The sequence below is a fragment of the Miscanthus floridulus genome, chromosome 8 (assembly GCF_019320115.1).
Source record: "Miscanthus floridulus cultivar M001 chromosome 8, ASM1932011v1, whole genome shotgun sequence".
NCBI lineage: Eukaryota > Viridiplantae > Streptophyta > Magnoliopsida > Poales > Poaceae > Miscanthus > Miscanthus floridulus.
The window spans coordinates 98696607-98723894 of NC_089587.1; the positions used below are offsets into that span (position 1 = coordinate 98696607).

Below are 27288 nucleotides of genomic sequence, written 5' to 3' on the forward strand. Positions count from 1 at the left end.
TTAAACCTTTGCTGTCATGATTGTTTTAAAGGAACAATGCTTTAAAAGTTTTCGTGCATCATGTTATATCATAATGTCTCCACCTTTAGATGAAGTGTGGCAAATGAGTTTATTCTTCTTTCCTGGAATGCAAATATCTCTTCTGTGTTTCTTTCTTTATTTAGTTCCAGGGAATCCTATTCCTATACAGAAAAAAATATATGGTGGGTCTACCATCTTGATGCAGCAGTGTCACAGCTGCTGTTGAGAGAACGGAAGAGAGTCAACAGGAGTATATGTAGAAAATGTCATCTCTACCAATGTAAGGTTTCTTATGCAGTTATGCTTGTGTTGTGACTAGTGAGCATATGGGTGAATGAGAAATCCACGCTGCTACATTGCACAGGAAAAACCCAGATAGTAATCAACGTTACATCAATGCTCAAATATTTTCTTGTCTTTGTGTATTTCATAAGGTAAGTATCATGCCCATTTATTTTCACTATTTTGTTTCTCTCTATAGTTGATTGTTCTCTGAAATGGTATTGTTATTAGAGATATGTATAAGTCTAGCTCATGTATATTGTATCTTGGCTATATATATGAGATCCACCCCTCCCTAATGGAGTGAGGTGTTATCCCAATCTTCTACATGGTATCAGAGCCCCAGGCCCCCTTCCCCGTCTTCCCTCCAAAGAGCTGGAAGTTGGATGATTTGTCTTCATGCCGTAGCTAGAAAAGTTAGATCTGATGTCAACACTAGTTGAACTTAGTACAGAAGAAGTTAGTACATAACAGTATAACACCATAGATATGTGCAATTGCGTGAACATAAAAATCGTTTTTTGCAAAATGAGTGGGGAAGAAAGTGCAACATACGGAGCCAGTGAGGCATGAATCTATTCTAGGGAATGTGTGGGAAGAGAAATTAGATTCTTGTTTGCAAAAGTGCCTCTGTGCTTGGTAGCAATCTACCATTCTGATCAACAAACCATGTCCTAGCTCGAGAGGATGATGATATAACTCGAAGTCGCTGCCATGGCCAGCAGGTGTATCTTAATCTTCTGTGAGTACTTCCTATCTCCTGTCTTCCATGTGCATCTTCTTGTTCTATTTGTCTCGTCAACTCTTCTATCCTTTGTTGCAGCCCAGTAGATCTTCTGTCAGCAAGCTTGAGGCATGCATCTGCAGCAGCTTGTGCTGCCATTGCACTGGCTGCTAATTTCTCTTTTAGCTGTATCTTGCTGTTTGCAGCCTCCAAGTCTGTTTTTACCCTTCCCAGTTCTTCTTTGAGCAAGGTAATCTGAAATGGTATCACATTATAACATGACTATCAATAAGGTACCATCAATCCATTAGAGATGTTTTGCCCCTGTTGGTATGAGGATGACTGAGAACTCAAAGGAAATCAAACTTGTGCATTTTCTATGTCAGTAAACGGTGACACTGTTTTGAAACAAGCATAGTCTGCCTTGTGTGTGCGTTGGGGACCTCCAGTCCGGGTTCTTTCTAAACTCAGCTCGTTGTATTTTTTCTTTTATCTTAGTGAAATGACACGCAACTTTGCTGCGTACTTTGAGAGAAAAAAAAAACGGTGACATGTGTTTTACTAAGGCGGCTCATGAAAACATGTCATTTGTCAGCATGTGAAGTACGCCTCATGACATCATCTTAATGAAGGTGAGATTTAAACTTATTTCTGACGGATTACCTCCTGGTTGAGTTCTTTGATGGCAGATTTTCCAGCTTCTACCTCCAGTTGACATGCCTCCTTCCATCTTGTGGCCTCCTGTCCTACTGCTTTTGTCTCTAGAGTGAGGTCTTCCACCTTAGGCATTGAAAAAGAGAGTTCAGGTCCTTCTGGTTTACCTGGCTAGCGAATAACAAGCGGTACAAAATAGATTTACCTGGCTAGCGAATAACAAGTGGTACAAAATAGATTTATCCTTACCCTGTGAACCAGAAAGCTCTCCCTTTCTTCCAATTCTTTTATGTGTGATTCATATTTGCATATCTTCTGAGCCCATTCAGTAGCAAGAAGTTGGAAATGATAACTGTCTGACCTATTCAAAGAAATTTTATATTTGGCTAGCACAGATCACAGTCACAGGAAACATTTTTATTTGTTTGAGGAGTCCATCTTTAGTCATTGTTTTTTTTTGTTTACCTGGACTCGTCAAAGGCCTGCCTTAGATCACTGATCTCGGAATGCAGGGTTTTCATTGTGTTTTCAACTATACTAGCCTGAAATGGAACAGTTTGAATATTTTGATTAGCTGATGAGTTTCCCAGTGAGAAATGATTTTAGCTGACAACTTATAATGAGAATAAAAGGCTCATGTCAATTCTAGTGGCATGGCATACATGGTCAGATCTTTTTTTTTTTTGCCAGGTTAGTAATTTTTCTTATAAAGAATAAAGGCTTAAGGTGGTGGGAACAGTCACTAATTGGAGGGTTGTATTTGCAGAATAATTATTTCTTGAATCAAAACTACTGAATCTAGTATAAAACTTTTATAAGGGCAAATGTTTATAGTATACTTTATTAGATCTGGAACAGAAGTACAACAGATAAGTGAAGGTTGAAGACTGAAGCTAGGGAGGAGAATAATTATTTACCAGACTGATGTGCTCATGTTCATTTTCTGTTCTATTAGATGTTACAGTGGAACCTGAGGTGCTCGGCTCCTGGCTTGCTGGTTCAGCACTTATCACCTCCATGATGAAGCCAAAGCCTACCTTGTGCAATCCTTTCTCAGCAATCTGCAAGATGGAACTTCTTCCCTGCTCCTTGTCACCCTTCAGTGTATGGATGCTGTTCTCCGCCGCCTCTTTCTCAGTTATAGCAACCTTCAACATATTGCGGATCTCCTGATTCTCCTTCATTAAACTTGATACTTTGCTCTCCATCCTACTTATATCCTTCCTTTGCATCTCTATGCGCCCTGAGAGGTTGGATTCGATCTCTGTGGCTAGATGATGAATGTTCTTGGCCTCTGACGCCAGAAATTTCAGGCCATCATTGGGATCCAAATGAAAGCGCTCACAAATTCTGTCAGCTTTGCCATCAGAAACCATGTCGAAGATATTCTCCAGGATCCCATGGACTGAGTGGAGCGATCCGATAATCTGCTGCAAGGCAACCTTTGGTTGATCCATGATGGAGTGAATGCAGATGTCGGTATGGGGGGGTGGGGGGGGGGGGGGGGGGGGGGGGGGGTAGAGAGAGAGAGGGGTGGGGGCCATAGTATGTAGCATCTAACAGTCAACGAAAAACACTGTAGAGTAGGTAGCTAATCCATACAACCCATGAAGAGTAGTTAGCTTATCTATTAGGCTGTTTTTTTTTCATTATTTTTCTTTGACACAGGCTGTTTTTCATTCTTTGTTAGCACATAAATACAGTGCTGTCGCTCCTTGATTGATTGACTATTGCTACATCATTTTTTTTCTTTCTGGCCAGACTGCTACCAGTATGGATCATGGGGTGATGATGAGATGGCAACATAGAAACGGATGCCAAAGTGGAGGCACCTGTGAGAGACTCATCGTAACTTTTACAATCAAGGGGTTGGCTGTGGGTGACCAACCTGGAAGCAGTCCCAAGTTAGTATCGTCCGTCCTGCAAGTGTGCACCATGAACTTACTTGGATTCCATTGGACATAGGCATATAAGGTTGTTGATTTGGTAATATGCCCAGGAATTACATACGGACAAGCCTTGCAGACCGTGTTGCAGTTGCACCCTGGTTCTCTGTTTCTTTCGGATCTATGCTAGTCTTGTATTCGACAAACATGGAATCTGCGTACTGTAGTTGATTGTGTAGTTGATGGTATTGATGATTTCATGCCCTATTTGATTGTATTCATTTCGGTTTTTAAAGAATGAGGGCAAAGATTAAGGATTGACTAGTTTTAAGTGTTAATAGTGTTGAGGTGCACTTAGAGCACTGATAGCATCATTGTTTTTCCTTTGGCCGTACTAGAAAGGGGTTATGAATGAGTAGCTTGACCTACTTTAGTTTAGTGAGTGGATTTGATGCACACTTGTGTATCATAAATGAAGTCCAGGGATGATTGGAATTTAAACCAAACTCAAAGTTGTTTGAATTGGATGAGTTTGGTGGTGCTCTGTATGCACCGGACCATGCCCTGTGTGCACCCAACAAGTGCACCGGACGAGGCACAGTGCCCATTTTCTCCGTATCCCGTATATGATCAGAGATATGACTATCTATATCTAATATTAAAGGGCAAAATTGTTTTTTCTTGTTTTTTTATTTCCTAAACTGCCTCTGTGCCCTCCATATCCCGTATATGACCCAAATTTTTTATTTGTGCACATGTGTTAGAACACTTATGTCGTCTATCGATACAGAGTCCGATTTCAAGACGTATTAGGTTTCGTACAACACACAAACACGTTTGTTAGTATAATAAATATTAAAGAGCAAAGTGATTCTTTAGTTCGATTTTATTTTTATTCCCAGAATGCCCACGCATCTGTCCGTCTTCTCTGTGACCCACGCTCCGTGCTCGTGCTCGTGCTCGTGCTCGTACCTTTGTCTTAGCATTGTATGGATGCATGCAAACACTCCGATTGATCAACGCATTGGACTTTAACTTTCCTTTTCCTTCCTCTATAAAACAAGAAGTACGTGCAGCACATCCATGGGCAACCAAGGTCCAGCCGCTGCAGATCCCAGACAAAGTCGCATATAGGCTATGCGGACCCAACAAAATTCTTATGAAAGAGTAAACATGTATGGCTGGTATACGGTCTTTATAAAATCTTGTACACATCTGCAGCCTATGTCTAGAACTTAAGCATCAAGACAAACTACTAATCCGTCACAAATATTGATGATATATCCTTATCCTTGCTTTCACCTTATGCTTGACTAAACTAATCCCAAACTCAAGTAATCGGCCAAAAAATGATTAAATATTAGCTGAATTAATCAAACTAATATACCAAGAATTAAGGCATTCTTCTCATCAAATTGTGTCCATGTAAATGAGAACTGAGCCAAATTTAAGCATCAACAACACTTTCAGAAAAAAAAACTCCAGTGCACATCTAGATAGATATTGTATATGTTTTTGTAAGTGACTTTTGGCCTTAATTTTAATGACCTAATTCACCTCCTCTTAGGCATCATGGTCCCTTCACAACAATATCAAGATGCATTTTTGGATGTTGCACCAACTATAACTAGACATCCCAAATATAGATTGATTTTGTTGTAATGACTTTTTCTCTGGATGTTGCTAGTTTGTTTTGCTCGGGATGGAGATGGAGATCCAGATGCCTTTTTTGAAGTTGAAGTAGCATGTTTCTCGATGCACTACTGGACTCGCATGCTTTGCCGAGGGCCTCTTGCCCTCGGCAAAGGTCCAGAAACCCTCGGCAAAGGCTTTGCCGAGGGCTGCCCTCGGCAAAGACCCCTCGGGGAATTTTTAGACGGCGAAGGGGTCTTTGCCGAGGGCCCTTTATCGGGCACTCGGCAAAGCCTTTGCCGAGGGCTGGAGCGGCACTCGGCAAAGAAAAGCAGCCGTCACGGTGCCGGCGCCTGGGACGGAGTCTTTGCCGAGGGCCGTCTCCGGGGGCCCTCGGCAAAGAATTATTCTTTTTTTTTTGAAAAATCTTTGCCGAGGGCCTCCAACCATGGCCCTCGGCAAAGAAATGTGCAGAATTTTTCCAAAAAATCTTTGCCGAGGGCAATGGGACGGCCCTCGGCAAAGAACTATTCTTTTTTTTTTGAAAAATCTTTGCCGAGGGCTTCCACGCAGGCCCTCGGCAAAGAAATTTTATTTTTTAAAAAAAAAATCTTTGCCGAGGGCCTCCAACCATGGCCCTCGGCAAAGAAATGTTGCAGAAATTTTATTTTTTTTAAAAAAATCTTTGCCGAGGGCAATGGGACGGCCCTCGGCAAAGGACCCTTCTTTGCCGAGGGCCTTGGTCATTGCCCTCGGCAAAGAGGCAGAAATTTAATTTTTTTTTGTTTTTTGCATTCCATCGACACAAGCATTTCATATATATACATATATATATCAACCATCACATATATATATCACACAGGACCCATTTTCTCACAATATATCACAACCATAATTGTGAACCACAAATCACAATATATTACAACGACAAGTCACATGTTCATCATCATTCACATGTTTATTACGACAAGTTCATGAAATCCAAGCACAAGTCAGAACCATAAACCACAAATATTACAATAAAGTCCAACCACATCACCTAGCACTAGTCCTCATCAAGGTAGCCTATGAGACGGTGGTGAAGAAAAGGCGGGATCACCCGGTGACGCACTACCAAATTGATTGGAACCCGCGGACGGAGGCTGCACAAAGAAGCAGAGATTGCATGTGTGAGTAATCCGGAGAAAACAGTTTTGGAACTTTATCACACTCGACCTCTCTTGTATAGAACAGTGGGTGTTATTGACATGATAGTTTCACAATTCTTGTGGCTTTGAGCAATCAGATGGCCTCACCTATTATGTAAATATATATAGGACTATTAGCATAACAGGTATGTATGTAAGACTCAAGTACTGCTTCGGTGCTTCCAGAAGCACCAATAATTTTGGTTGGTCAAGGATCCCGAGATCACTATGGGGCAAATATCGTAAGCCTGTAACGAAGGGAGCACAGATAGCACAACTGAAGGATGACACAGGGAAAGTGCTTCATTTTAAGTGAGCTTAAGCACACTAGGAAAATTTGAGTCATGCAAATACATGCTAGAATTTATTGTAAAATATAAGCATACTTCAAGTTATTACCCCTTCAAGATCACTCCAAGGAGGCTTTCCATCGAACATCTCTATGATGGTGCAGCCGAGACTCCATATATCAACAGCGAGATCATAGCCTACATCTTTCATTAGTGTAGCTTGAACCATCTGAAGAAAGAAAAAATTTATCAATAACAGTACAAATAAATTTCTAGTCACAAGCATGTTACTAACTTTGATATAAAAATAAACACATGAAGCAGCAAAATACAGTAATAGGCTCATTTGACAAGCCAAATTGGCTTTCTACTAAAGGCTAACTAATTCATTAAAAAAAACTGCCACCCAAGCTGTGAACTAGAGAAATGAGCTACTGTTGTTTTATTTTGTATGTCTCACAATTGGTTGCCTAACTAACTGCCCGTTTGTGAGTTCATATATCAAATAATATTTATTTTGATTACAAATGCATTTCGTACAAAGTTAAGAGAGCTTCATAGCCCATCAACATAATATATGTTCTTATTCCTTTGTTGCACACACTGACTTTAAGCAGCCCATGCAACAGGCTCTGGAGTCTCACTGTACTTTGCAGTTTCAGTAAGTACAGAACTTCTGAGCTCCCAATGTTTTTTTTTCACGATCTTGCCTGAGCATATTACTCGAGTTCACACTGTAATTGACAACCCATGCTGAAAACAGTGTAAGGTTAGATAAAAATCATAGTATTATCGTGTTATGCAACATTACAATTTTATACAGACCAAAGTGTGTGTGTGTGTGTGGTGTGGGGGGGGGGGGGGGGTCACATGTTGTACATAGAAAATTAAATTGATACTTAGTTGCATGAAAAGTTGGTAGTAATACAAGGAATATCTTAAGATACCTCTGGGGCCATCCAGTATGGTGTTCCCTTCAGTGAAAGATTAGGGGCTGCAGTACTTAACTGGTAAAAGGAGAAAATGGTGTCAATGGTGCCACATGAAAAATGTTACTGAACTCATGAGTCTATACTCACATGCTTGGCCATTCCAAAGTCAGCCAATTTGACTACACCCTGAACATCAACTAGCAGATTTGCTCCTTTGATATCCCTGTAAGTGTATATTTTCATTGCCTTTTACATAAATGACACAAACTGAAAGCAGATGCATTAGTATATAGCAATCAAAACCTTACTGAGAGGTGCACTCCATGTTACTCTTTTGAAAACTTTTGTTTGAGGTTGCTCAGCTTTGATACACAAGCTATGCCCTCCACCTTTTCATATATTCGCCTAGGTGAGCTAAGGCATTGAATAAGATGGCTTGAGTTTTATTTCTGCTCATGGTTGTCAACAAAGTTCCTATTTTTATGTACTTTCATGAGTACTCTTTTTTTTTTAATGAGACCATAGCTCCTTCATCTCCCATCCTATATATGTTCAAATGACCACAGAAACGACAAGGTATCATGATAAGGGATGACCAATATAACCAACACTCCAACAGTGATGCATTTGGATCTCGGATGCAATAACCAATTTGCATACCAAAGTCTAGTAAGCCAACATAAGAAAGAACATAGCGACATGAACTAAAAGAGGCAAATAGCATGGAGATCTATGTGAGAAAAATTATACAAATAAGTATTTTGTGGGAAAGTTTCTCCTAAAAAGTTTTGTGTGGGAAAATCTAAAATTGCGAAAGTTTACTAGAAGCTCCTAAGCAAGACAGAAGAACTAGGAACCAAGCCACAAGTCAACATACCAGTTGACCTGGCACAAAAAAAAATGCATTTGAACAATGACAGGGATTTGCATACCTATGCATAATCTTTTGGCCATGCAAAAATGCTAGACGCCTTAGAATATGGCGGGTGAAGTTGCGAATAACTGATTCTGTCATTGCTCCATAATGTTGTTTGACATACTTATTAATTGAACCTGGGCGAACGTATTCCAGGTAAATGTAAAAACGATCTTCGATCTGCAAGACTCCCCAAAGATTACATGATGAACTAAAAAGCAGAGCCCCTTTTTCGTTGACTTCTGTCCAGAACAGGTGAACTGTAGGGCAATAGTAGTAGATGTCTGTTATGAGCAATTGTCAACTGCTCGAAAATTCAGTTGAAACAAACATTCTAGTACAGAGACAGTCCCAATCCCCTTTGTTCCTACATTTCCACATCTCAATAAATGCTAAGGATCCCCGAATAATCATAAACGCCTTTCAACTACTAGCTGAAAGTAACATCTCAACCGATTGTTGGAACTACGGAATCATACTACAATGCCAATTGCAAATTGACTGCAAATGTAGCACTTCCCCTACACACGTGAGTAGAATCTACAGGCAATCAAATCGAGCCATGCTACACATACAGTCATCCATGCGATCGAATTGAATTCCGATTAAATTGGGCGAAAGAAGAAAAAGGGGTGATTTATTTTGGAAGCAGAAAACACCGCACCTGGCCGCGAGCGTCGTCCTGTCGCCCCACCCATCGGCTATCCCGAGCGGGTCCGGCAGCCTGGGCGAGGGCAGCAGGCAGCGGGTGCAGGACGGGCGAGGACGCGGACCTGGGCGGCTGCGCGCCGCCCTCCCTGGAGCTGGCGGACCTGGAGATGGGGGTGCCGACCGCGATCCCCATGGCCTCGGAGGCGGAGGAGCGGCCCCTCTGCTGCGGCGGGGAGGAGGAGGAGGACCTGTCGGAGACGTCGTCGTCGATGCCGAGGTCCCCGGGCTCGACGTCGACGCTGCCAACATCGACGTGGCGCAGCTTCCGCTGGCGCGTGACCTTGGGCGGCGCGGTGGTGGGGCGGCGGGGCGCGCGGGCACGGGGCGGCCGGGCGCGCGGGGCGGCGGCGGGGCGAGCAGCGGCGTATGAAATGTGGGCGGGGATTTTGGGCCAGGCCGCTGGCCGATTTAGGGTTGGGCCCTTTGCCGAGGGCCCAAATTCAGGGCCCTCGGCAAAGATTTTTTTATTTTTTTTAAATTTTCTTTGCCGAGGGCTATTGGCCAGGCCCTCGGCAAAGATCCCCTTTGCCGAGGGCCAGGCTAAGCCCTCGGCAAAGATTTTTATTTTTTTTTTGTTTTTTGAACCCAGTTTTTTTGTGGTGCTATAATACATTATTGAAAACTCAATTTTAAAATTTGGGCCAATTTTGACTTTTTTTTATATATTTTCCTAATTTATTTCTTTTCGTTGATTTTTTTCGAATATTTCAAATTTGAACTGCAGTTGGATGGAATAATGCAATTTAGTGATTCAAAAAATGTTATTCATGGTATTTTGTGTATGTTGAGTCCCTATCCACGAACTCGCATCAAATTTCGGGCATCTTCTTCACGTAACATGACGAGGAACTTGTCGAAAAAGTATTTTTAAATTATATAAAATCCATACGAAGTCCGAAAATCACGAAACTTGTCGAGGTGTCATGTTATCGCATGTGTAGGTTGTGGTAAAAAATTGAGAAGGTTTCGAGCAAGTTGTGATATCGGATGCCTAAAACCCAGACATCTCCACATGTGACATGCAGCCTATACATATGGAGATGTCTGGGTTTTAGGCATCCGAAGTCACAACTTGCTCGAAACCTTCTCAAATTTTTACCACAGCTTACACATGCGATAACATGACATCTCGTCAAGTTTCATGATTTTCGGATTTCGTATGGATTTTATATAATTTTAAAACACTTTTCCGGCAAGTCGGTCGTCATGTTACGCGAAGAAGATGCGCGAAATTTGATGCGAGTTCGTGGATAGGGACTCAACATGCACCAATTAACATGAATAATATTTTTTGAAACACTATATTGCAATATTACATGCACCTGCAGTTCAAATTTGATATATTCGAAAAAAAATCAAAGAATCGAAATAAATTAAGGAAATATACAAAAAAAAGTCAAAATTGGCCCAAATTTTAAAATTGAGTTCAAAACAATGTATTGTAGCACCACAAAAAAACTGGGCTAAAAAAACCAAAAAACAAAAAAATATTTGCCGAGGGCCTAGCAAAGACGATTTATAAAAAAAAATTTGGCCGAAAAACTGGTTCCAAAAAAAATCTTTGCCGAGGGCCTGGTCTAGGGCCCTCGGCAAAGACTTTTTAAAATTTTTTTTTGCCGAAAAACTGGTTTCACAGAAAAAAAAAACCTTTGCCGAGGGCCTAACGGGTGGCCCTCGGCAAAGCTTGACGGGAATGGCCGCCGTGACCCAACGGGCCTAATTTGCCGAGGGCATCTTTGCCGAGGGCCGCGGCCCTCGGCAAAGATTTGATTTGCCGTGGGCCTGTCTTTGCCGAGGGCCGGACCCTCGGCAAAGGCCTCTTTGCCGAGGGCCGTTCTTTGCCGAGGGCTCCTGTGGCTGGCCCTCGGCAAAGAGTGTCTTTGCCGAGTGCCCGAGATTTGGCCCTCGGCAAAGCCTCAGGCCCTCGGCAAAGCACGCGTTTCCAGTAGTGATGGTGCAACAAGTGACTTAGTTTGTTACAATCATTCTTTTGCGCAATGGCGCAACAAGTGTTTTAGTTTGTTTCAATCATTCTACTGTGTTGCAATAAGCTTTCTCTTAATGTTTCATAAGGCGATTTCAGATGTTTCAATGACTATGTTTCCATGTTGTATCTACCCGTGTATGTGTCTCCGGCTCCTCTATCTCACTAATGCCTAAACCGCACGACGCGACATGAGGGTGGGTGTTGGGTTCGCTCTCCGGTGAGCGTGAGTGTTGGCCGCACGGGGAAGGACAACGGGTGCACGATTTTGTGACGTGGGCCAATTATCAACTACAGGATGACCTACTGTTCGATACGAGCACTGGGGTCAGAAGTTTTTGGCTAGCAATTTTGAAATGAAGTGTGTTTACGCACGACTCATGGTGCATTGGGGTTAGCGTGCAATCCTAGGCTAGCATGCACGGGTGAGCATGCAGGTCTTGCATGTTTTTTCTGACACTTGTTGGATCCTGGTTGGATTAGTTAGGGGACATGGCCCGTTCGTTTGGCTGAAAATACTGTTCCGGCTGAATTGTTGTGAGAGAAAAATACTATTTCGGTTAAAAAAAGAAGCCGAATAAGTCAGATTATAAGGTAAGCCGAACGGGGCAAAAAAAAAAAAAGATAGCTGTTTGGTTCTCTTCCTTAAAACGCCACACCGCACGGGTGTGTCATCACCACACATATTCTGTCAAATGCAGATTATAAGGTAAGCCGAACGGGGGAAAAAAAAAAAGATAGCTGTTTGGTTCTCTTCCTTAAAATGCCACACCGCACGGGTGTGTCATCACCACACATATTCTGTCAAATGCTTGGTTTATGAGACTGGTTAGGCAGCCACAGTTTAGGAGGAAGTGTGGGAAGCTTTGAAATCCATTGGCAACTTAAAAGCGCCCGGGCCAGACGGAAATCCAGCGCTGTTTTACAAGAGTTTCTGGGATGTGGTGGGAGATGAGGTGACTGAAACTGTCCTCAATGTTCTTAGAGGAGGTGCCATGCCAAGCAAATGGAATGACACGACTGTTGTGTTGATCCCGAAGGTGAAGAGGCCTGAGCATATATTAAAAGACCCGCGACCAATAAGTTTGTGTAACGTCATTTACAAGCTAGTGTCGAAGGTGATGGCAAATAGACTCAAGCAAATATTGCCGGAAATTATTTCTTCAGAGTGCTTTTGTCCCTGGGTGATTGATAATGGACAATATTCTTTTTTTAAAAAAAAAGCCTCGTGCAAGAGAATTGCCGGGCATGTATTAATAGAGAAGAATTAACATACAACAAAATACACTTAAATAACCACCCACACAGTGGAAGCAACAACGCAACAACCACCATAAAAAAACTGCCCACAAAGCTAACAAAACAGCGATGAACAAAAGCCACCTCGCACGCCACAGCGAACAGGCAAAGAGCTTGAGTATGGGGATGTTCCCTACGACAATGCCTCCAAGGAGGAAACCACATCCATAGATGCCACCAAACGCTAATCAAGGGACCAAGGTTTTTCAACCTAAAACCCCAGGGGTAGAGACCTCACGAAAATGCCTCCAACAAGGACCGTGGCACCAAAGGCGTCACCATTGCTGACGCCGGCGGGAAGCCAAGCAGGGATTTCACCCGAAAGTCTCCCACCCACTAAACAAACACCCAAGTGCAAAGTGGACCAATCGTTGCAACACCAACTTGCCAAACGCTAAGTGAGACAAGCCATCGAGACAACGATCACAGCAAGCCACCACAAGCAGGAGATCGTTGCCGCGACGACAAGGTGACAGGCATGCGTTACCTGTCGCCGCCACGCCGACCTACAAAGGCCGCCTCCTTCCTGCCTAGCACCAGCCACTGTGGAAGCACCACTCCCTGTTCCTGCACCAATGCAAGGAGCTCCACCATCACTGTACCTTGCAAGTTGCAACCCATCAAGCTTCAAGGCAATGGTAAGAGCATCCCTCCGCAGGCCGCCATCCACAAAGGGTTGCCTTCTGCTGGTTGTCGCAGCGACGGTAAGCCGGCCATAGGCATGCGTGGCTAGTCACCGTCGCGCCGGTCCAAACAGAGCGCTGTCAGCCAACAGAAACCAGCCCACTGCAGATCACCTACAAGGAAAACTCACAACACTACCATCTGCTCGCAATGGTCGCAACAGCCGAACATTCCGACATACTCCAAGGTTGGTGGTAATCCGTTGCCACTGCCACCGTATCCACCCAGCGCCACCAAGCTCAGGAGTCACCGCAACCATACCGAAATGGCCGACGCAAAGCGTTGCCAGCCGCCATGGCCACGACCACAGTGAGACGCCTCCGACCAGCTGCCGCTGCCACACCAAGCTAGCACTGATAACAAGGCTAGCTGCTGCCGCGCCAGTCGCCCAGGACCGCTGAGGTAACTCATTTTCTGAGGCGACGAACGAAGGGGAAGGAGGGCTATGCTGCTATTAAATTGGACATGAGTAAAGCATATGATAGAGTTGAGTGGCCCTTTCTGCGGGAGATGATGCAAAGGCTGGGCTTTGATCGGCGGTGGGTTGATCTTGTCATGACCTGTGTCACATCAGTGAAATATAGTATCCGGGTAAACGGCGAGCTGACTGGAGAGTTTATTCAGGAGCGCGGGCTGAGACATGGTGATCCGATATGGCCATATATTATTTTTATTATGTGCAGAAGGCTTTTCGGCTCTTTTATCACAGGCTGAGTTGGAGGGGAAAATCCATGGAATAAGCATCTGCAGGGGAGCGCCGGCAGTCTCACATTTGCTGTTTGCCGACGACTCACTTATCTTGTGCAAGTCGAGTGAGGAAGAAGCTGAGAATTTGAAGGAGCATTTGAAGATCTATGAGGACTGTTCCGGCCAAATTATTAATACAGACAAGTCGGCAGTTATGTTTAGTAGCTGTTGAATTAGAACTTAGCATAAATAGGATCTTATCTTAGCCTAAACGTGATCACTAACTCATCTTAATGCGGAAACTAATCTTAGATACTAACCAGAGCCTGTGGACGCCATCTATGTCGCTGGAGATGCAATGGAGGTCGTAGATGTAGCAGATGATTTGAGTTCACCGCCTGAGAACTTGAATGTCCTCTATTGGTGAAGAACGTGAGGAGCCAGGTAGCGGTGGCCTTCTGGATACCGTCGAGATGTACCTGGACGAGATGGACGTGGGAGACGACCTTCCTAGACCCTCCAACGCCTAATTGACCGGTTGTGTGATTTGTTTCACATGGATGGAGCTGCCAGGGGTGTCTTCTCTTATTTATAGATGCACTGTGGGCCAGGGGGCCGAACCCTAGAATATCTAAGGGTTGCTGTCGATCACGGTAGATCTTATTTAGTTGAAAACAAATGAGAGGTGGATAAAAAACTTAATGCTTAATTAATCTCGTAATAAAGTTTGGGATTAGCCGAACCGATCACATTCCAACATTCTCCCACTTGATCTAACGACTAATGCACTTATGCAACTAATGTTCGCCTTACACTTATGTTCACACTCAGTACTATAGCAAGACCAGACCAATGCGTCGCCAGCAGCATTAATCACCACTAGGAACCCATTACCCATAGTTCACTGCAATACCTTGTTAGAACTCTTATTACTTATTGGGAGTACATGACCCTATTACCAGGAATCAAGTTAGAGACTCTGCACTGAAACCTGATGAGGACATCGCCAAGATGGAGTCGAGGACGACTCCAATTCGAGAAGGGGAGGATGATGAGGACATCGCCACGCTGGACACACCGACGCCATGGTCTTCCCCAAGTTCCAATTCGTTCCCAACTTAGCTGCCACGTCGCCCTCGGATTCAGCAGACACGTCGTCACTGTTTCGGTCATAACTTCCTCATACGACATCGAAACGGGCCGTTCTTGGATGCGTTGGAAAGGGGACGACGACGCCGTCGTTTTGGATCTGGTCCCAGCTCTAGAAGGTCCGTGGATCATTCTGTGTGACCACGGCAAGGTGCTGCGTCACCTATTTGGGCCAACTTGGCCATGTATCGTGTCGGGCCTTAAGCCCAAGTTGTGGGCGCCCAACCCCTGGCCGTCCCCAATCCTAGGTCGAGTCTTAGACTATAAACACAGCCGCCGCCGCCGCTACACAATTGGGTTTTGTTTAGAGTTTAGTTTTCCATCGAGGAACTGAATCGTTCATTGTAACTGTGGTGATAAATCCTTTTACAGTGATCCAGGGCCCCCGTTCTTGATCTCCTCCACTGTGTCGATTAGTCCTTTGGAACCGAGTTCTTGAATCCTCTATTGATATCCGTGTCATTCATATTTGCAATTTCAGATTGCGTGTTTTACCTTCTTGCTTGTGCTTTTCGATTCGCTTGCAGGAAAAGCCTTCTTGGCGAGGTCAATCAAGTTGTGCTTGGTTGATAACCAACGGAGCAGTGGTGTAACGGTTGCAGAGTTCGAATCGTGTCTGATTTGAAGCCGGATCACCAACGTCGAGATCTCCACAAATCGAACTTACCGGCTACCTCTCGAAAGATCGGGCCTGTACTCATCAATTGGTATCAGATATTTCAGGTTTACCGCGAGGTATAATCTCGTTTGCCTTAGATTCATATTTGTTCATTACCTAGAGTCCACAAAAAGCCCAAAAATATTTCAATTTCTGCTGTCCTATCGCCCTTTGTGCCTTTGCAATTTCGTTTCAGATTCGTGTTGTTGAGTTTGTGTCCGTGGTCGAGTCTTGTTGCTGGTTTAGGATTGTGTTCGTGGTCGTAGTTCAATCGCCCGTTGCTGTGATTTTGTTTTCCGCCGCTATCCCATCCACCATTCCCAAACAACAAGTCGAAGCCACCACATTACTCGACTTGCCCCGCTAGCCGCCTTGTGTAACTTCTCGCCGCCGCGCAAACCCTAGATAGGTTGCCAGCCGCTCTTATTTTGCCTGCATCGCAGCCCTCCTTACATCATCAGGCGAATACCTACTGCTGTGATCGGTGTTAGAGTTTAGGGACACTTTGCCCTAACTACCGCCGCCGTGTTGTGCCTCCCGGAAAACATACCTTGAGATACCTTCGGTAAAATAGGCATAACTTTTCGCTCGTTTATCAGAAAAATCTGAAATTTTTTCAGCAGCTTCTTGACACCATTTGGACCCGACCCAAATTCAACTTCGCCCTGTTTGGTTTCATCAGAATTGCCAAAAAAATTCGAGAAAATATAGAAAAAAAATTGTCAAAGTTTTTGCACGCTTTTCAGAGAACGTGCTGAATTTCTGTAGACCACATCCCACCTCAGTTGTAGGTGCCAATTTTTGTGGTTGCATCTTTTGTGATCCTTGTTCAGAGAAAAGTATAAAAAAAGTAGTGAAAAAAAAGTTTGTTTCCTACTGGTGCCTTTTGGAAAAATCCGGGAAAAATTCAGGAAAAAGGAGAAATCCGGGCTATTTGCTTGTTCTGTGAGTTCTTTCGATCGTCCTTTGTTTTCACCTTGTTGCGCTACGTCTCGACACGTCTTAGCCAGCACCTGTGATTTGTACTTTGGATCCGGATTGAACAATCGTTACTCTGCACTCGTTAATTGCTAATCCTTGCTGTCATATTGTGTGCCTACCCATAGCTCCACATATTCTTCTGTCAGCACAGGTTCATCTTGCAACTGTTACCCACGCTCAACAACAGATTGCTTCGCCACTTTGGTTTTGCTCCTGTTTGGCGTTGGTAAGAATACAGGCAAGACGGTGGTAAGCCGCTTGTGATTTTGCATTCCACTTTCAGCACCATCACCACCACTTGTTTCCTTTTAGTTGATAGGGATGATACTTTGGTGTTGTTTTTTTCTATCTTCTAACCATGGCAGGAACTCCGACGGACTTCAATGAGTGCGTGTCCAAGGGCGAGCTTGCAACGTTCATGACTGAACAACGTAATCTTATGACCGAGCTGACACGCAACGTGAACAATCTGGTCACCCGCATTGAACAGCTTGAGCAACGTCCTCCACCTTATCGTGCTGATGATGAAGATGTGGATGCTTTTGGTGATGAAGATGCGTATGCTGACGGTGGTGCCTGTCGCCGCCTCAACTTCAATCGTCGCGGTATGGTAGGTAATAATCATGGTAATAATGATCCTTTTGCTAAAATTAAATTTAGTCTACCTCCTTTTGCTGGTAATATTGATCCAGAGGCATATTTAGATTGGGAGCTTGCTGTTCAACAAAAATTTGATTCTCATAATGTTCCTGCTGAGTATAGAGTTAGACTTGCTACTAGTGAGTTTACTAATTTTGCTTTATTTTGGTGGAGTGATCTTTGCAATGCCAATAATGCTGCTGCTGTGCCTCAAACTTGGAATGTTTTAAAGCAACGTATGACATCTCGTTTTGTTCCTCCTTATTACCAACGTGATTTACGTTTAAAACTATAAACTTTAAAACAAGGTGATAAAGGAGTAGAAGCATACTATCAAAAATTGCTTATTGGTTTAGCATGTTGTGGTATAAATGAAGATGATCATGATGCTAGTGCTAGATTTTTTGGTGGTTTAAACCATGATATACAGAACATACTTGATTACAAAGAATGACGCAATTTTTTCCAATTGTATCATCTTGCTATTAAGGCCGAACGAGAAGTACAGGGACACAAACAACACCAGCCTTTCAGGTCTAACAATGGGAGGAATTTTCAGCAACGTTCTGAGCCAGAGACGCCCAAGCTTTCTGTTGCACCACAGCCATCTACACCTCCATTTTCTTCCGGGGTAAGTAAATTGTCTAATGTGCAGTTTCCACAGCTGAAGAAAGGTGGCACTCCAGGTGCTTCTACTAGCTCCTCCTCGTCCAGCTCTAAAATCATTTGCCACCGATACAAAGGCATGGGACATGTCATGAAGGAATGCCCTAGTCGTCGCGCTTTCATTGCTACCAAGGATGGATATGTAAGTGCTAGTGATGTTGAAGATGATTTAGCCCTTGCTGCTAACATTGATGCAGATCCCACCGAGGGCGATCAAGACAAAAAGGCCATCACCATTGACTCTGTGGCTGTTGCCGTGGACTACCCTAGCCTTCTTGTGCAGCGTGTGTTGAGTACACGTGTGGGTCATGAAGAAGAGATGAAGATCCAACACCACAATTTATTCCACATGTATCTCATTGTGCAGGGTTGTCGTGTTCTCACTATCATTGATAGCGGGAGTTGCAACAACTTGGTGAGTTCAGATTTGGTTGACAAGCTTGGCTTGACCACACGACAACATTTGTATCCATATAAACTTCAATGGTTCAATAATAGTGGTAAGACTAAGGTAACTAAATCAGCACGTATTAGCTTTTTCACAGGCTCTTATCATGATACTGCTGATTTTGATGTTGTCCCTATGCAAGCTTGTTCCATTTTGTTAGGTCGCCCATGGGAATTTGATAATGATGCTTTACACCATGGTAGAACTAATACATACACTATCATACATAAGGACAAGAAAATTACATTGCTGCCTTTGTCTCCTACGGATATTATTAAACATGCTAATGAGATAAAAAATAAACCTCCAACAGACATTGCTAAAAATAATGGGATTAAGTTAAAAGGAGGTGCTTTTCTTGCTACAACTCCTGCTACTGCTGAGTTATGTGATAATCCTGATGCACCATGTTATACTATGTTTTGTCAACCTTTTATGTCTGGTGCATTGCCTGCTGTCACTAACCTTTTGCAGGAGTTCGCTGATGATGGGATGGAGTCGAGGACGACTCCAATTCTATAAGGAGGGGATGATGAGGACATCACCAAGATGGAGTCGAGGACAACTCCAATTCGAGAAGGGGAGAATGATGAGGACATCGTCACGCTAGACACACCGACGCCATGGTCTTCCCCACGTTCCAATTCGTTCCCAACTCAGCTGCCACGTCGCCCTCGGATTCAGCAGACACGTCGTCACTGTTTTGGTCATAACTTCCTCATACGACATCGAAACGGGTCATTCTTGGATGCGTTGGAAAGGGGACAACGACGCCGTCGTTTTGGATCTGGTCCCAGCTCCAGAAGGTCCATGGATCATTCTGTGTGACCACGGCAAGGTGCTGCGTCACCTATTTGGGCCAACTTGGCCATATATCGTGTCGGGCCTTAAGCCCAAGTTGTGGGCGCCCAACCCCTGGCCGTCCCCAACCCTAGGTCGAGTCTTAGACTATAAACACATCCGCTGCCGCTGCTACACAATTGGGTTTTATTTAGAGTTTAGTTTTTCATCGAGGAACTAAATCGTTCATTGTAACTGTGGTGACAAATCCTTTTACAGTGATCCAGGGCCCCTGTTCTTGATCTCCTCCACTGTGTCGATTAGTCCTTTAGAACCGAGTTCTTGAATCCTCTATTGATATCCGTGTCATTCATATTTGCAATTTCAGATTGCGTGTTTTACCTTCTTGCTTGTGCTCTTTGATTCGCTTGCAGGAAAAGCCTTCTTGGCGAGGTCAATCAAGTTGTGCTTGGTTGATAATAGAGCATCTCTTTCCTGATGAGATAGTCCATTCTCCCATTCGAAATGTGGCTTAATAGTAGTGACACAATTTCAATGAGATCTCATCATCTTGACTAATGATTAACTTAAAGATAAAACTGACATAAAAAACTCAAATTACACGAAATAAATCTCTTTGCCAACTAATAAGATAAATCATAATGGAATAAATTTGATAGTGTATCCATAAACTCCAAACTCAAGAACATTTGTTCAGAATACAATGGATTTATCAAAAACTAAGATAACTTATGCATCATCAAAAGCTAAACTTAAATCTGATTTAATACGAAGCTCCAAGGCTCGACTTCATATTTATTCCATCAATGGCTCCTTAGACTTTACTCCCCTTACTCCCCTTATACTTATAGTTTGGCAAGACCTGAGGAGAAATTAAGACGTGCATCGTTGCACCTTAGTTAATCCATCATATGTTGGGGAAATGTCTTAAGTAAAACTTATGAGACAACTTAAGTTACATGTCTTTCGAAGCCATTCTTATACTTATCATCAATTTGGTAACTTGCAAAATTTGCAGGCCATTGGAAACTTATCATGATTTTCTGGCATAGAATTCATAAGGCAATTTACCATAAACTTATTGGACACATCTAATCCAAGTGCCTTCAATTCATAAGCCATATCAAAGAAGCTTTTAACGTGGTTACCCAAACCACTTATCCCATCATAACGGAAATTAATTAAGTTATCAAAACAGAAAACCTTTTCTAAAGTGTGCTTTTATGGAGTTGTGAAGCTCCTTAGCACTTAATCCCTCAGTGTTCTTTCCATTAGAAAGAAACCTCCTCATCATGTTAACTGAGAGGGAGCATCTTATTATCATTTTGGCAATCCTGTCGGATTTCTCCTATTTTTTTTCTAATTTTGGGATATACTTCTTCATCCTCTTAGCATAATACTCATAAATAGGAGAAGGAGCATGTGGTTTTTTCTCATGAAGCGCATAATCAATGTCTAGCTCCTTGAGAATGGCATGCACCTGATTATTCCAAGTAGAAAAATTAGTGCAACTTAGGGGTTCTATAGTACTTAAATAGTCTGCATAATTTACTGAAAATTTTAAAGCAAAATAATGTCTCAATTAGTAAGCAGTATATAAGATGTACTTAAAGCATGAAGTTAAAACAACGTTGGTCAGTATTAACAACATGCTTAAGAATTTTAGTTTGCATCACCGCTGGGCAGAAAACAAACCAAAATCCATCTTAATAACTCATAATTGAAGTCAACATTGGTCAGAAATTAATTATGAGTAATCTCCAGTTAAATTTCTCGTTGGTTCCATTCAACCAGAGACCATCATCTTACTATACAGTGGTGGATAATGTATATAAAAAACTTATTATTGAATGCAAATTCATGCAAAACTTAATCTTAGGTCATCACTAAAAATATAAAATGTTCATGAAAGCATAAATTTTAATGCTGAAACTAAAAATTGAAACTCAAACTTAAAACTTATTTAAATGGTGCATAAAAGTTAACTGAGTAAATTGCACTAAAAACAATTCTTAAACTTAAAATATTCTCAGCAACATATTCCCAAAACACACTTATATTAACTTAAAGATTACTAAAGCAAATGGATACTTAAGCTATATATGAAGTGGGAATATACATCATTATGAGGCCATTAAACTTATAATACTTAAAGAAATAATTAAGTTGCTGACACTAAAGCTAAAAAACAAAACATAATGAGGCCATTATAACTTTAAACTTAATAAAAGCACTTAAAAAATAATGTGCTTATATTAAGTAGCTGGGCAAACTTATATTCTAAAATTAAAACTTGGTTTGACTTTTAAAGGGTAGGACCAACAGTAGTTCAAAAGTACCATGTCAGGTCGCTCTCCCCTTAAAAACCCAATAAATAACCACTTAGAAAACCTTAGTGGCTAAGATGATCTCATTTATTTAACTCAACGGATGACTAAGATTCAGCTAAACTCATGAGTATAAATACCCGGCTATAAATTTAATATTCAATTACTTATTTCTTTTCTGTTCCTTAGTGCAGTAGCCACACCGGGGAACTCATAAAATCAGTGAGCAAATTTATATGAGCATAAACTCAACTAAAAAATAATGGAAATTTAACATTAATCAACTCAACTTAATTGAAATACTTAATCTGTGCTGAGAATAAATAGTAACTAAACTTATATTCTGAAAAAAAACTCAGTCCATGCAATTATAGCATAATTTCTCAGTTTCGTAGAAGCTACGGATTCCATTTTTTTCTGTTCAATGGTTGCTGATTATATAACCTGTCCAGCCCGGAGTCCATGCTATTCTAGCATATTTTTTCAGTTTCAGATAATATAAAATGGGAACCATAAAAAACACCTTTCAGGACACTATGCATACTACAACATATATAAGTTCTGAACACATCAGAACTTGGATTACAGAAAAAACCTGTCATACATCAACTGTGTTCTAGAGGGCGATACAACATATTAACTCCTGTAAATAATTTTCACCATGCCACTATGAACCTGACTTCCATTAAGACAATTGATGCCAATCACATGCAACGCTCTAAGATAAGGAGGGTACCAGCCCCCCTGGCCGCCATATGATAACTGTTTCTTCTTAATTAATAAAATGCCTGCCAAGTTCAGTTCCTCCTAGGTCGCTTTTTTTTAAAAAAAAAATGTTTTTCTAACATGTAGCTAGTTACAGTTAAATTCTAGTTCTTCTGTTTCTTTTTGGTATTGTGGCTGCATATACACTGTTGTGGAAACTGTATTTTTTGACAAAGTTTACACATTATGGTGGCTCATTCTGCTCACTTACGTATACTCTTGGCCTTGTTTGGTGCAGCTAGTGTCAGTGGAGGGTTTATGGGAGCAAGGGCTCTGTGCAAGCAATTTTGAAGGGTCATGGATATCGAAGACCTGGGCGAAGGGTGTTGGCAACTTGAATGTAAGTCTCTCCTATGAATTTTGGTTTAACATTGTATTCGGACGGCGCATGCAAAACTTTGTTTATGTAGCGAAACAATTCATGCAGGTTGAGGCACTTCTTGGACCGATCTCAGAATTTCGTCAGATCGGTAGGGATGAAGGAGATGCAGAAAATCTGTGAATGCCTAAGGGCTACTGTTTCTGATTTGAGCAAGTTTTCTATGGGTAAAATTGCTGCGCCCAAGCTAAAGGCCCTGTTGTTTAAGCCTTTGAACCAGGTTAACCCAGTCACTAATCCCCGTCAGAAAACTGTTAAGAGGAAGCGTGCTAATCCAAATAAGACAAGCACTAACACTATTCAGAAAAACGCTAAGAAGAAGAAGGCCCTTGAGCAGGATAAACTAGTCATATCTCCTGGTCAGAAAGATGGTAAGAAGCCCCTTGATCAGGAGAAGTCAGTTAGTTCTCCCCTTCAGAAAGATGCTAAGACCAAACCCCTTGACCAGGATAAGCTAGTCATTTCTCCTGGCCAGAAAGATGACATAAAGAAGCCCCTTGTGCAGGATAAGACAGTCATTTCCCCCATCCAGAAGGATAACAAGAAGCGTCTTGATCAAGAGAAGTCCCTTGGGCTGGAGAAGCTAATCATCCCTCCCGGACAGAAAGATAAGAAGAGCAGCAAGGTGGGACCTGACTCAGGAAGCAGTCATGTGCAACAAAAGAAAGTGAGGGCTACTGTATCCACCCGCTGTGCTGCTAATACTCATGTTTCTAGTTCAAGGCCTCGTCCCTGTTTTTATCCCCCAAGCACATCGGCCCACCCAGCCAATTGTTGATCAGTTTGCGCATATACCTCAGCACCTGATCAGCCCTTCTGCTTTTGGTTATGGGTTGCCACCACCACATCTGCATCCAGCCTATCCTCATCCTCATCCTAATCAAGGATTGGTAGATCAACCACAGGGTAATTTCCTTCATTTCAATCCTGGTATTCAGCTGCAGAATCAAGGCCAGGCTTTCTTTGGCCCTCCACCCATCCTCCATCCCATGGCGAATGGGTTTCTTCACCCATTCGGTATCAATGGTGCTCAGCAAGTGCCGCGCATCGACAATAGGTTGGTGCAGAGGCCGCCATATGGTTTTGGTCCGGGTTTCTGGTGATGATGGTTGCAGCTGAGGAAAGGTAGGTTGCTAAACTAGTGGGGGGTTGAGGCAAAAGAAGTTCGTTTAAAGGAAAAAGTTGTTGTGCACTTACCTTGTGTCTGTATCTGTTCTAAAGGGAAAAATGTAAGGTCGGAAAGGAAGCTGTAATGTCGTTTGTGATCTAGTTTAAGTTGTTGATGCTACCATCTAAGTGTGCTATCTTTGTGCGAGCTTATCTGAGATGCATGTGAGACCGGCCGAGTTGTTGAAAATCTGCTGGACAGTGAGTGTGTCCTGCTGAATGGGGTAAGATAACAAGAAAGACTAAAAGTTTGTCCTTCCTGGATGGAGTGTTGGAGGTGCGCAATGCAACATCATGATTCCAGGTGCCAGCCTTCCTGTGCGTCTATGGAGAAGGCAGGCAGGTACAGTCTGTTGTTGGCTATCAAGCAGGCATGAGCCGTTGCTTGTGCCATCCTGAAACTGTGGCGTGCTGTTGTATCGGCAAGGCAGGCAAAACCGGTTTAAGACAAAGACGATGCTCCGGGACCGTTGCCTGCCGCCCATGGTAATCGCCAATCTGGGGGCGGGTGACGACGACGAGGCGACCTGTTCTGTCCTGTTCATCGTCAAGAAGAGAAAGCCCGGCATCTGCATGCGTCCGTTCATCTCACGTAGACGAAGCATAACGCTGTCGCCGGCCACATCACCCTCGCCGTGCTACCTGGAACAAGTTGCTGACGGGATGGATTGATTCGATGGCACTGGCAGCAGCATCTGACAGAGGCAGTACCGGCTTTTGAGTGAGAGACGGGTGGGCTTCGTTTGATTTGCAGCTCTGTACAGCATGTTTCTGGACTGACTCGATTCGGGGTCTGTCGGTAGAGCAACTTGTTGCCACTGTGGAAGTTTTGCCGTCTTGGGCAGAGCATGAGCAATGCTGTGTCCAGGAGGAGAATCCTCCACTCCTTCCATAGTTCCATCTCCTAGAGAGAGCATGAACATCGTTTGGATGTATCCGGGAAAGGTTTAACCTGTGAATTAAAGATACGAAGGCACGGCGAATCGGCGGCCTTCCAGGGTGTCTACGTACGTTTTTTTATTTGGTACGTTAGATAGAAATTCCACGGTTCAGATGAGGCGCGTCACAACCGGTCTTTCTCCGTGCATTCAGCAGTAGATAGATGAAGCAACTGCACGCATTAAATAAAGTACGGCTTCCTGCTGATCGTACGCGGCACGCAAATGGACGGTGGCGCGTAGCAAAGGACGGTGGATTCTCGACATGCATGGCCGGTGCCTAACTAGCATGGTGGTCGGCACGCATCCGAATACGGGTGCATGCATGCTGGCGGCCCTGGCTTGCTTTGCAGAGCTGGGCTCCATCATGGTCCTCTCACGTAAAATGGTGCTCCTTCCTCTTTCTCTCTCGTGTAAATGGCTAAATGGCAGGCGGCAGCAGCTCCGCTCCTCCCCTCCTCTCTCTCCTCTCGGCGCTCTCGCTCTCTCCCTCGCTCCTCGTCGCGACCGCCGAGGCTCCCCGCACCCTGTGCACGGCGCAGCGGCGTCCCCCGGCATGGCGCCATGGTGCGCCGTCCAACGCCGGTGGCCGCGGCCGCGTCCGAGCCCCTGCTCTCCCCCGGCACTGCCTCGTCCCGCCGGTCCGCGTGTGGTCGACGAAACCCTAGCTGCCTCTTTCTCGCCGTCGGCGGCGGCGGCGACGAAACTCGGCGCCTGGATCTGGCGGTACCTCACCCTCTTCCTCTCCTACCCCGACGCGGGCCGCCCCCGGAGTGGCGGCGGGCGTCCTCTTCTTCTCCTCCCCCGACGCTGGCGGCTCCGGAGCGATGACGGGCGAGCTGGCCATGTCAAGCCCCTGCGTGAGCGGCGCACCGCCGTGGGTGGCCCCTGGAGCTGCGCCACGCCTGGGCAGGCGTGCGCCACCCACGCGGCAGGGCCATCGCCGCCCTAGTTGATCGCGGCTGAGGTTCGTTGATCGTGGTCGCCTCACCCTCACGTACAGGAGACGATGCCGGCCGGAAGATGCCATTGACGGGGTGAGGAGCGGCCGTCGGCCGAGGTTCACAATCAAAACGGTGGGCAGCCTTTAGTTTTTTGGTGCGGCACCGGCACGACGAGTGCCACCTCGCTTAATCAGTCCTCACTGAAGATGTGGGCAGAGCTCCCTCTCTGTGGACGGCGACCACACTGGGGTGAGAAGCGAAGGTTCAGCTCGCCGCATCCTCCCCGCGCCGACAGGTAGGACCAGGCCTCTCTCTCTCATCCTGGGTCCCTCCATCGACCTCGCCCTCGCCGAGGCATCCAGCCATGCCAGCAGGCCGCTACCAGCTGTGCTTGCTACTGGTCGGCCCAGACACTCGGGTGGTTGCCACGCTGGATGTGATTTTCCTGTGCTTGTTGCTCTGTGCTGCTACTGCTTGCACTTTAGGTGTTCGATGAAATGCCAGTTCTACTTGATAAATTCATTGCAGTTTCTTTCAATATATGTTCTTGGTTTCCATGGTTACTACCTTTCAGTGTGGTTGCACACCTTCACTCAGGCATTTCAAAGACTAGCATCACTCGGTCATTTGAAAGAGAATTAGCATCTACGTTAAAGAGGTTCTTTCAACCAGAAGTGCTTGGAGATAGATGCTAATGATTTTTTTATTTGTGTGAGCTCATCTGCCTAGCTTTGCATTCTTAGTTGGTTCAATCTCATCTTCATTGACAAAAAATAGGGTTTTACAGTTTAATCTCAACTCATGTGCAATGCTCTTTTCAGGATATCGCACAGGGATAGATATCACACAAGGATGGATATTGCTTAGGAGCCAAAATGTTTAGTTCAGTTTAGATAGATTTACTGATGCTCCTTCTGTTATCTGAGGTACTGGGTAATATAAAGAGTAATGATTTTATCTTGCTCTGTTATGAACTGTAGATGTATAAGTACAGATAAAGGTGCAGAGCTGTTGCAAATGAGAATGAATGGTCCTTCGTATCTTTGTTTCTATTCAAGTAAAGCTATTTGCTACATCTTCTCACTTTTATGCAGTCTACTATACCTTTTAATTTAGCAGTGTATCAGACAACATTGCTCCCATGTATAATGAAAGCTAAAACAAAATATTATGAATAATTGATGGAGGCTTATACCCAGGACGATAAATGTAATTTTACCTTAGTGCACATATCAGCATTGACCAGTTAAAATGTAATTTTCTTTTATTTAGTGCACTGTATGGAATATGATGCCATTTATGAAGGGCTCCATACAATGAATTGCTATCTTAGATAGGGAGTGCACTGTATTAACTACGTAATTCTCATATTGGTGTTTACATGATGAATGGAGAGAAAAGTTTGCTTCATCATGTCACATTAGCATTATCACTCTTATTTTAGCCTGCTCAATTCCATAGAGATTATTTTTGGATGCTTAATACTGAAACATGTGTGAAAACATGGTCGTATGAACCATAAAACTTATGTGCTTTG

General features: G+C 43.7%; 2 protein-coding genes and 1 pseudogene across 2 annotated transcripts; 1 reads left to right on the plus strand and 2 right to left on the minus strand.

Annotated features, from left to right (window-relative positions):
- Positions 1-548: 548 nt before the first annotated feature.
- LOC136473062 (uncharacterized protein At3g49055-like) lies at positions 549-3155 on the minus strand. Its single transcript, XM_066470759.1, has 5 exons — positions 2599-3155; positions 2147-2223; positions 1931-2042; positions 1691-1807; positions 549-1282 (listed from the first exon to the last, which is right to left on the minus strand). The coding sequence occupies exons 1-5, from the start codon at positions 3136-3138 to the stop codon at positions 908-910; spliced, it is 1221 nt and encodes a 406-aa protein (XP_066326856.1). The 5' UTR covers positions 3139-3155; the 3' UTR covers positions 549-907.
- Positions 3156-6396: 3241 nt separating this feature from the next.
- LOC136473064 (uncharacterized) lies at positions 6397-9591 on the minus strand. Its single transcript, XM_066470761.1, has 5 exons — positions 9189-9591; positions 7756-7831; positions 7624-7683; positions 6786-6905; positions 6397-6494 (listed from the first exon to the last, which is right to left on the minus strand). The coding sequence occupies exons 1-5, from the start codon at positions 9482-9484 to the stop codon at positions 6456-6458; spliced, it is 591 nt and encodes a 196-aa protein (XP_066326858.1). The 5' UTR covers positions 9485-9591; the 3' UTR covers positions 6397-6455.
- Positions 9592-12996: 3405 nt separating this feature from the next.
- On the plus strand, positions 12997-24132 carry LOC136469625 (uncharacterized; annotated as a pseudogene).
- Positions 24133-27288: the final 3156 nt, after the last annotated feature.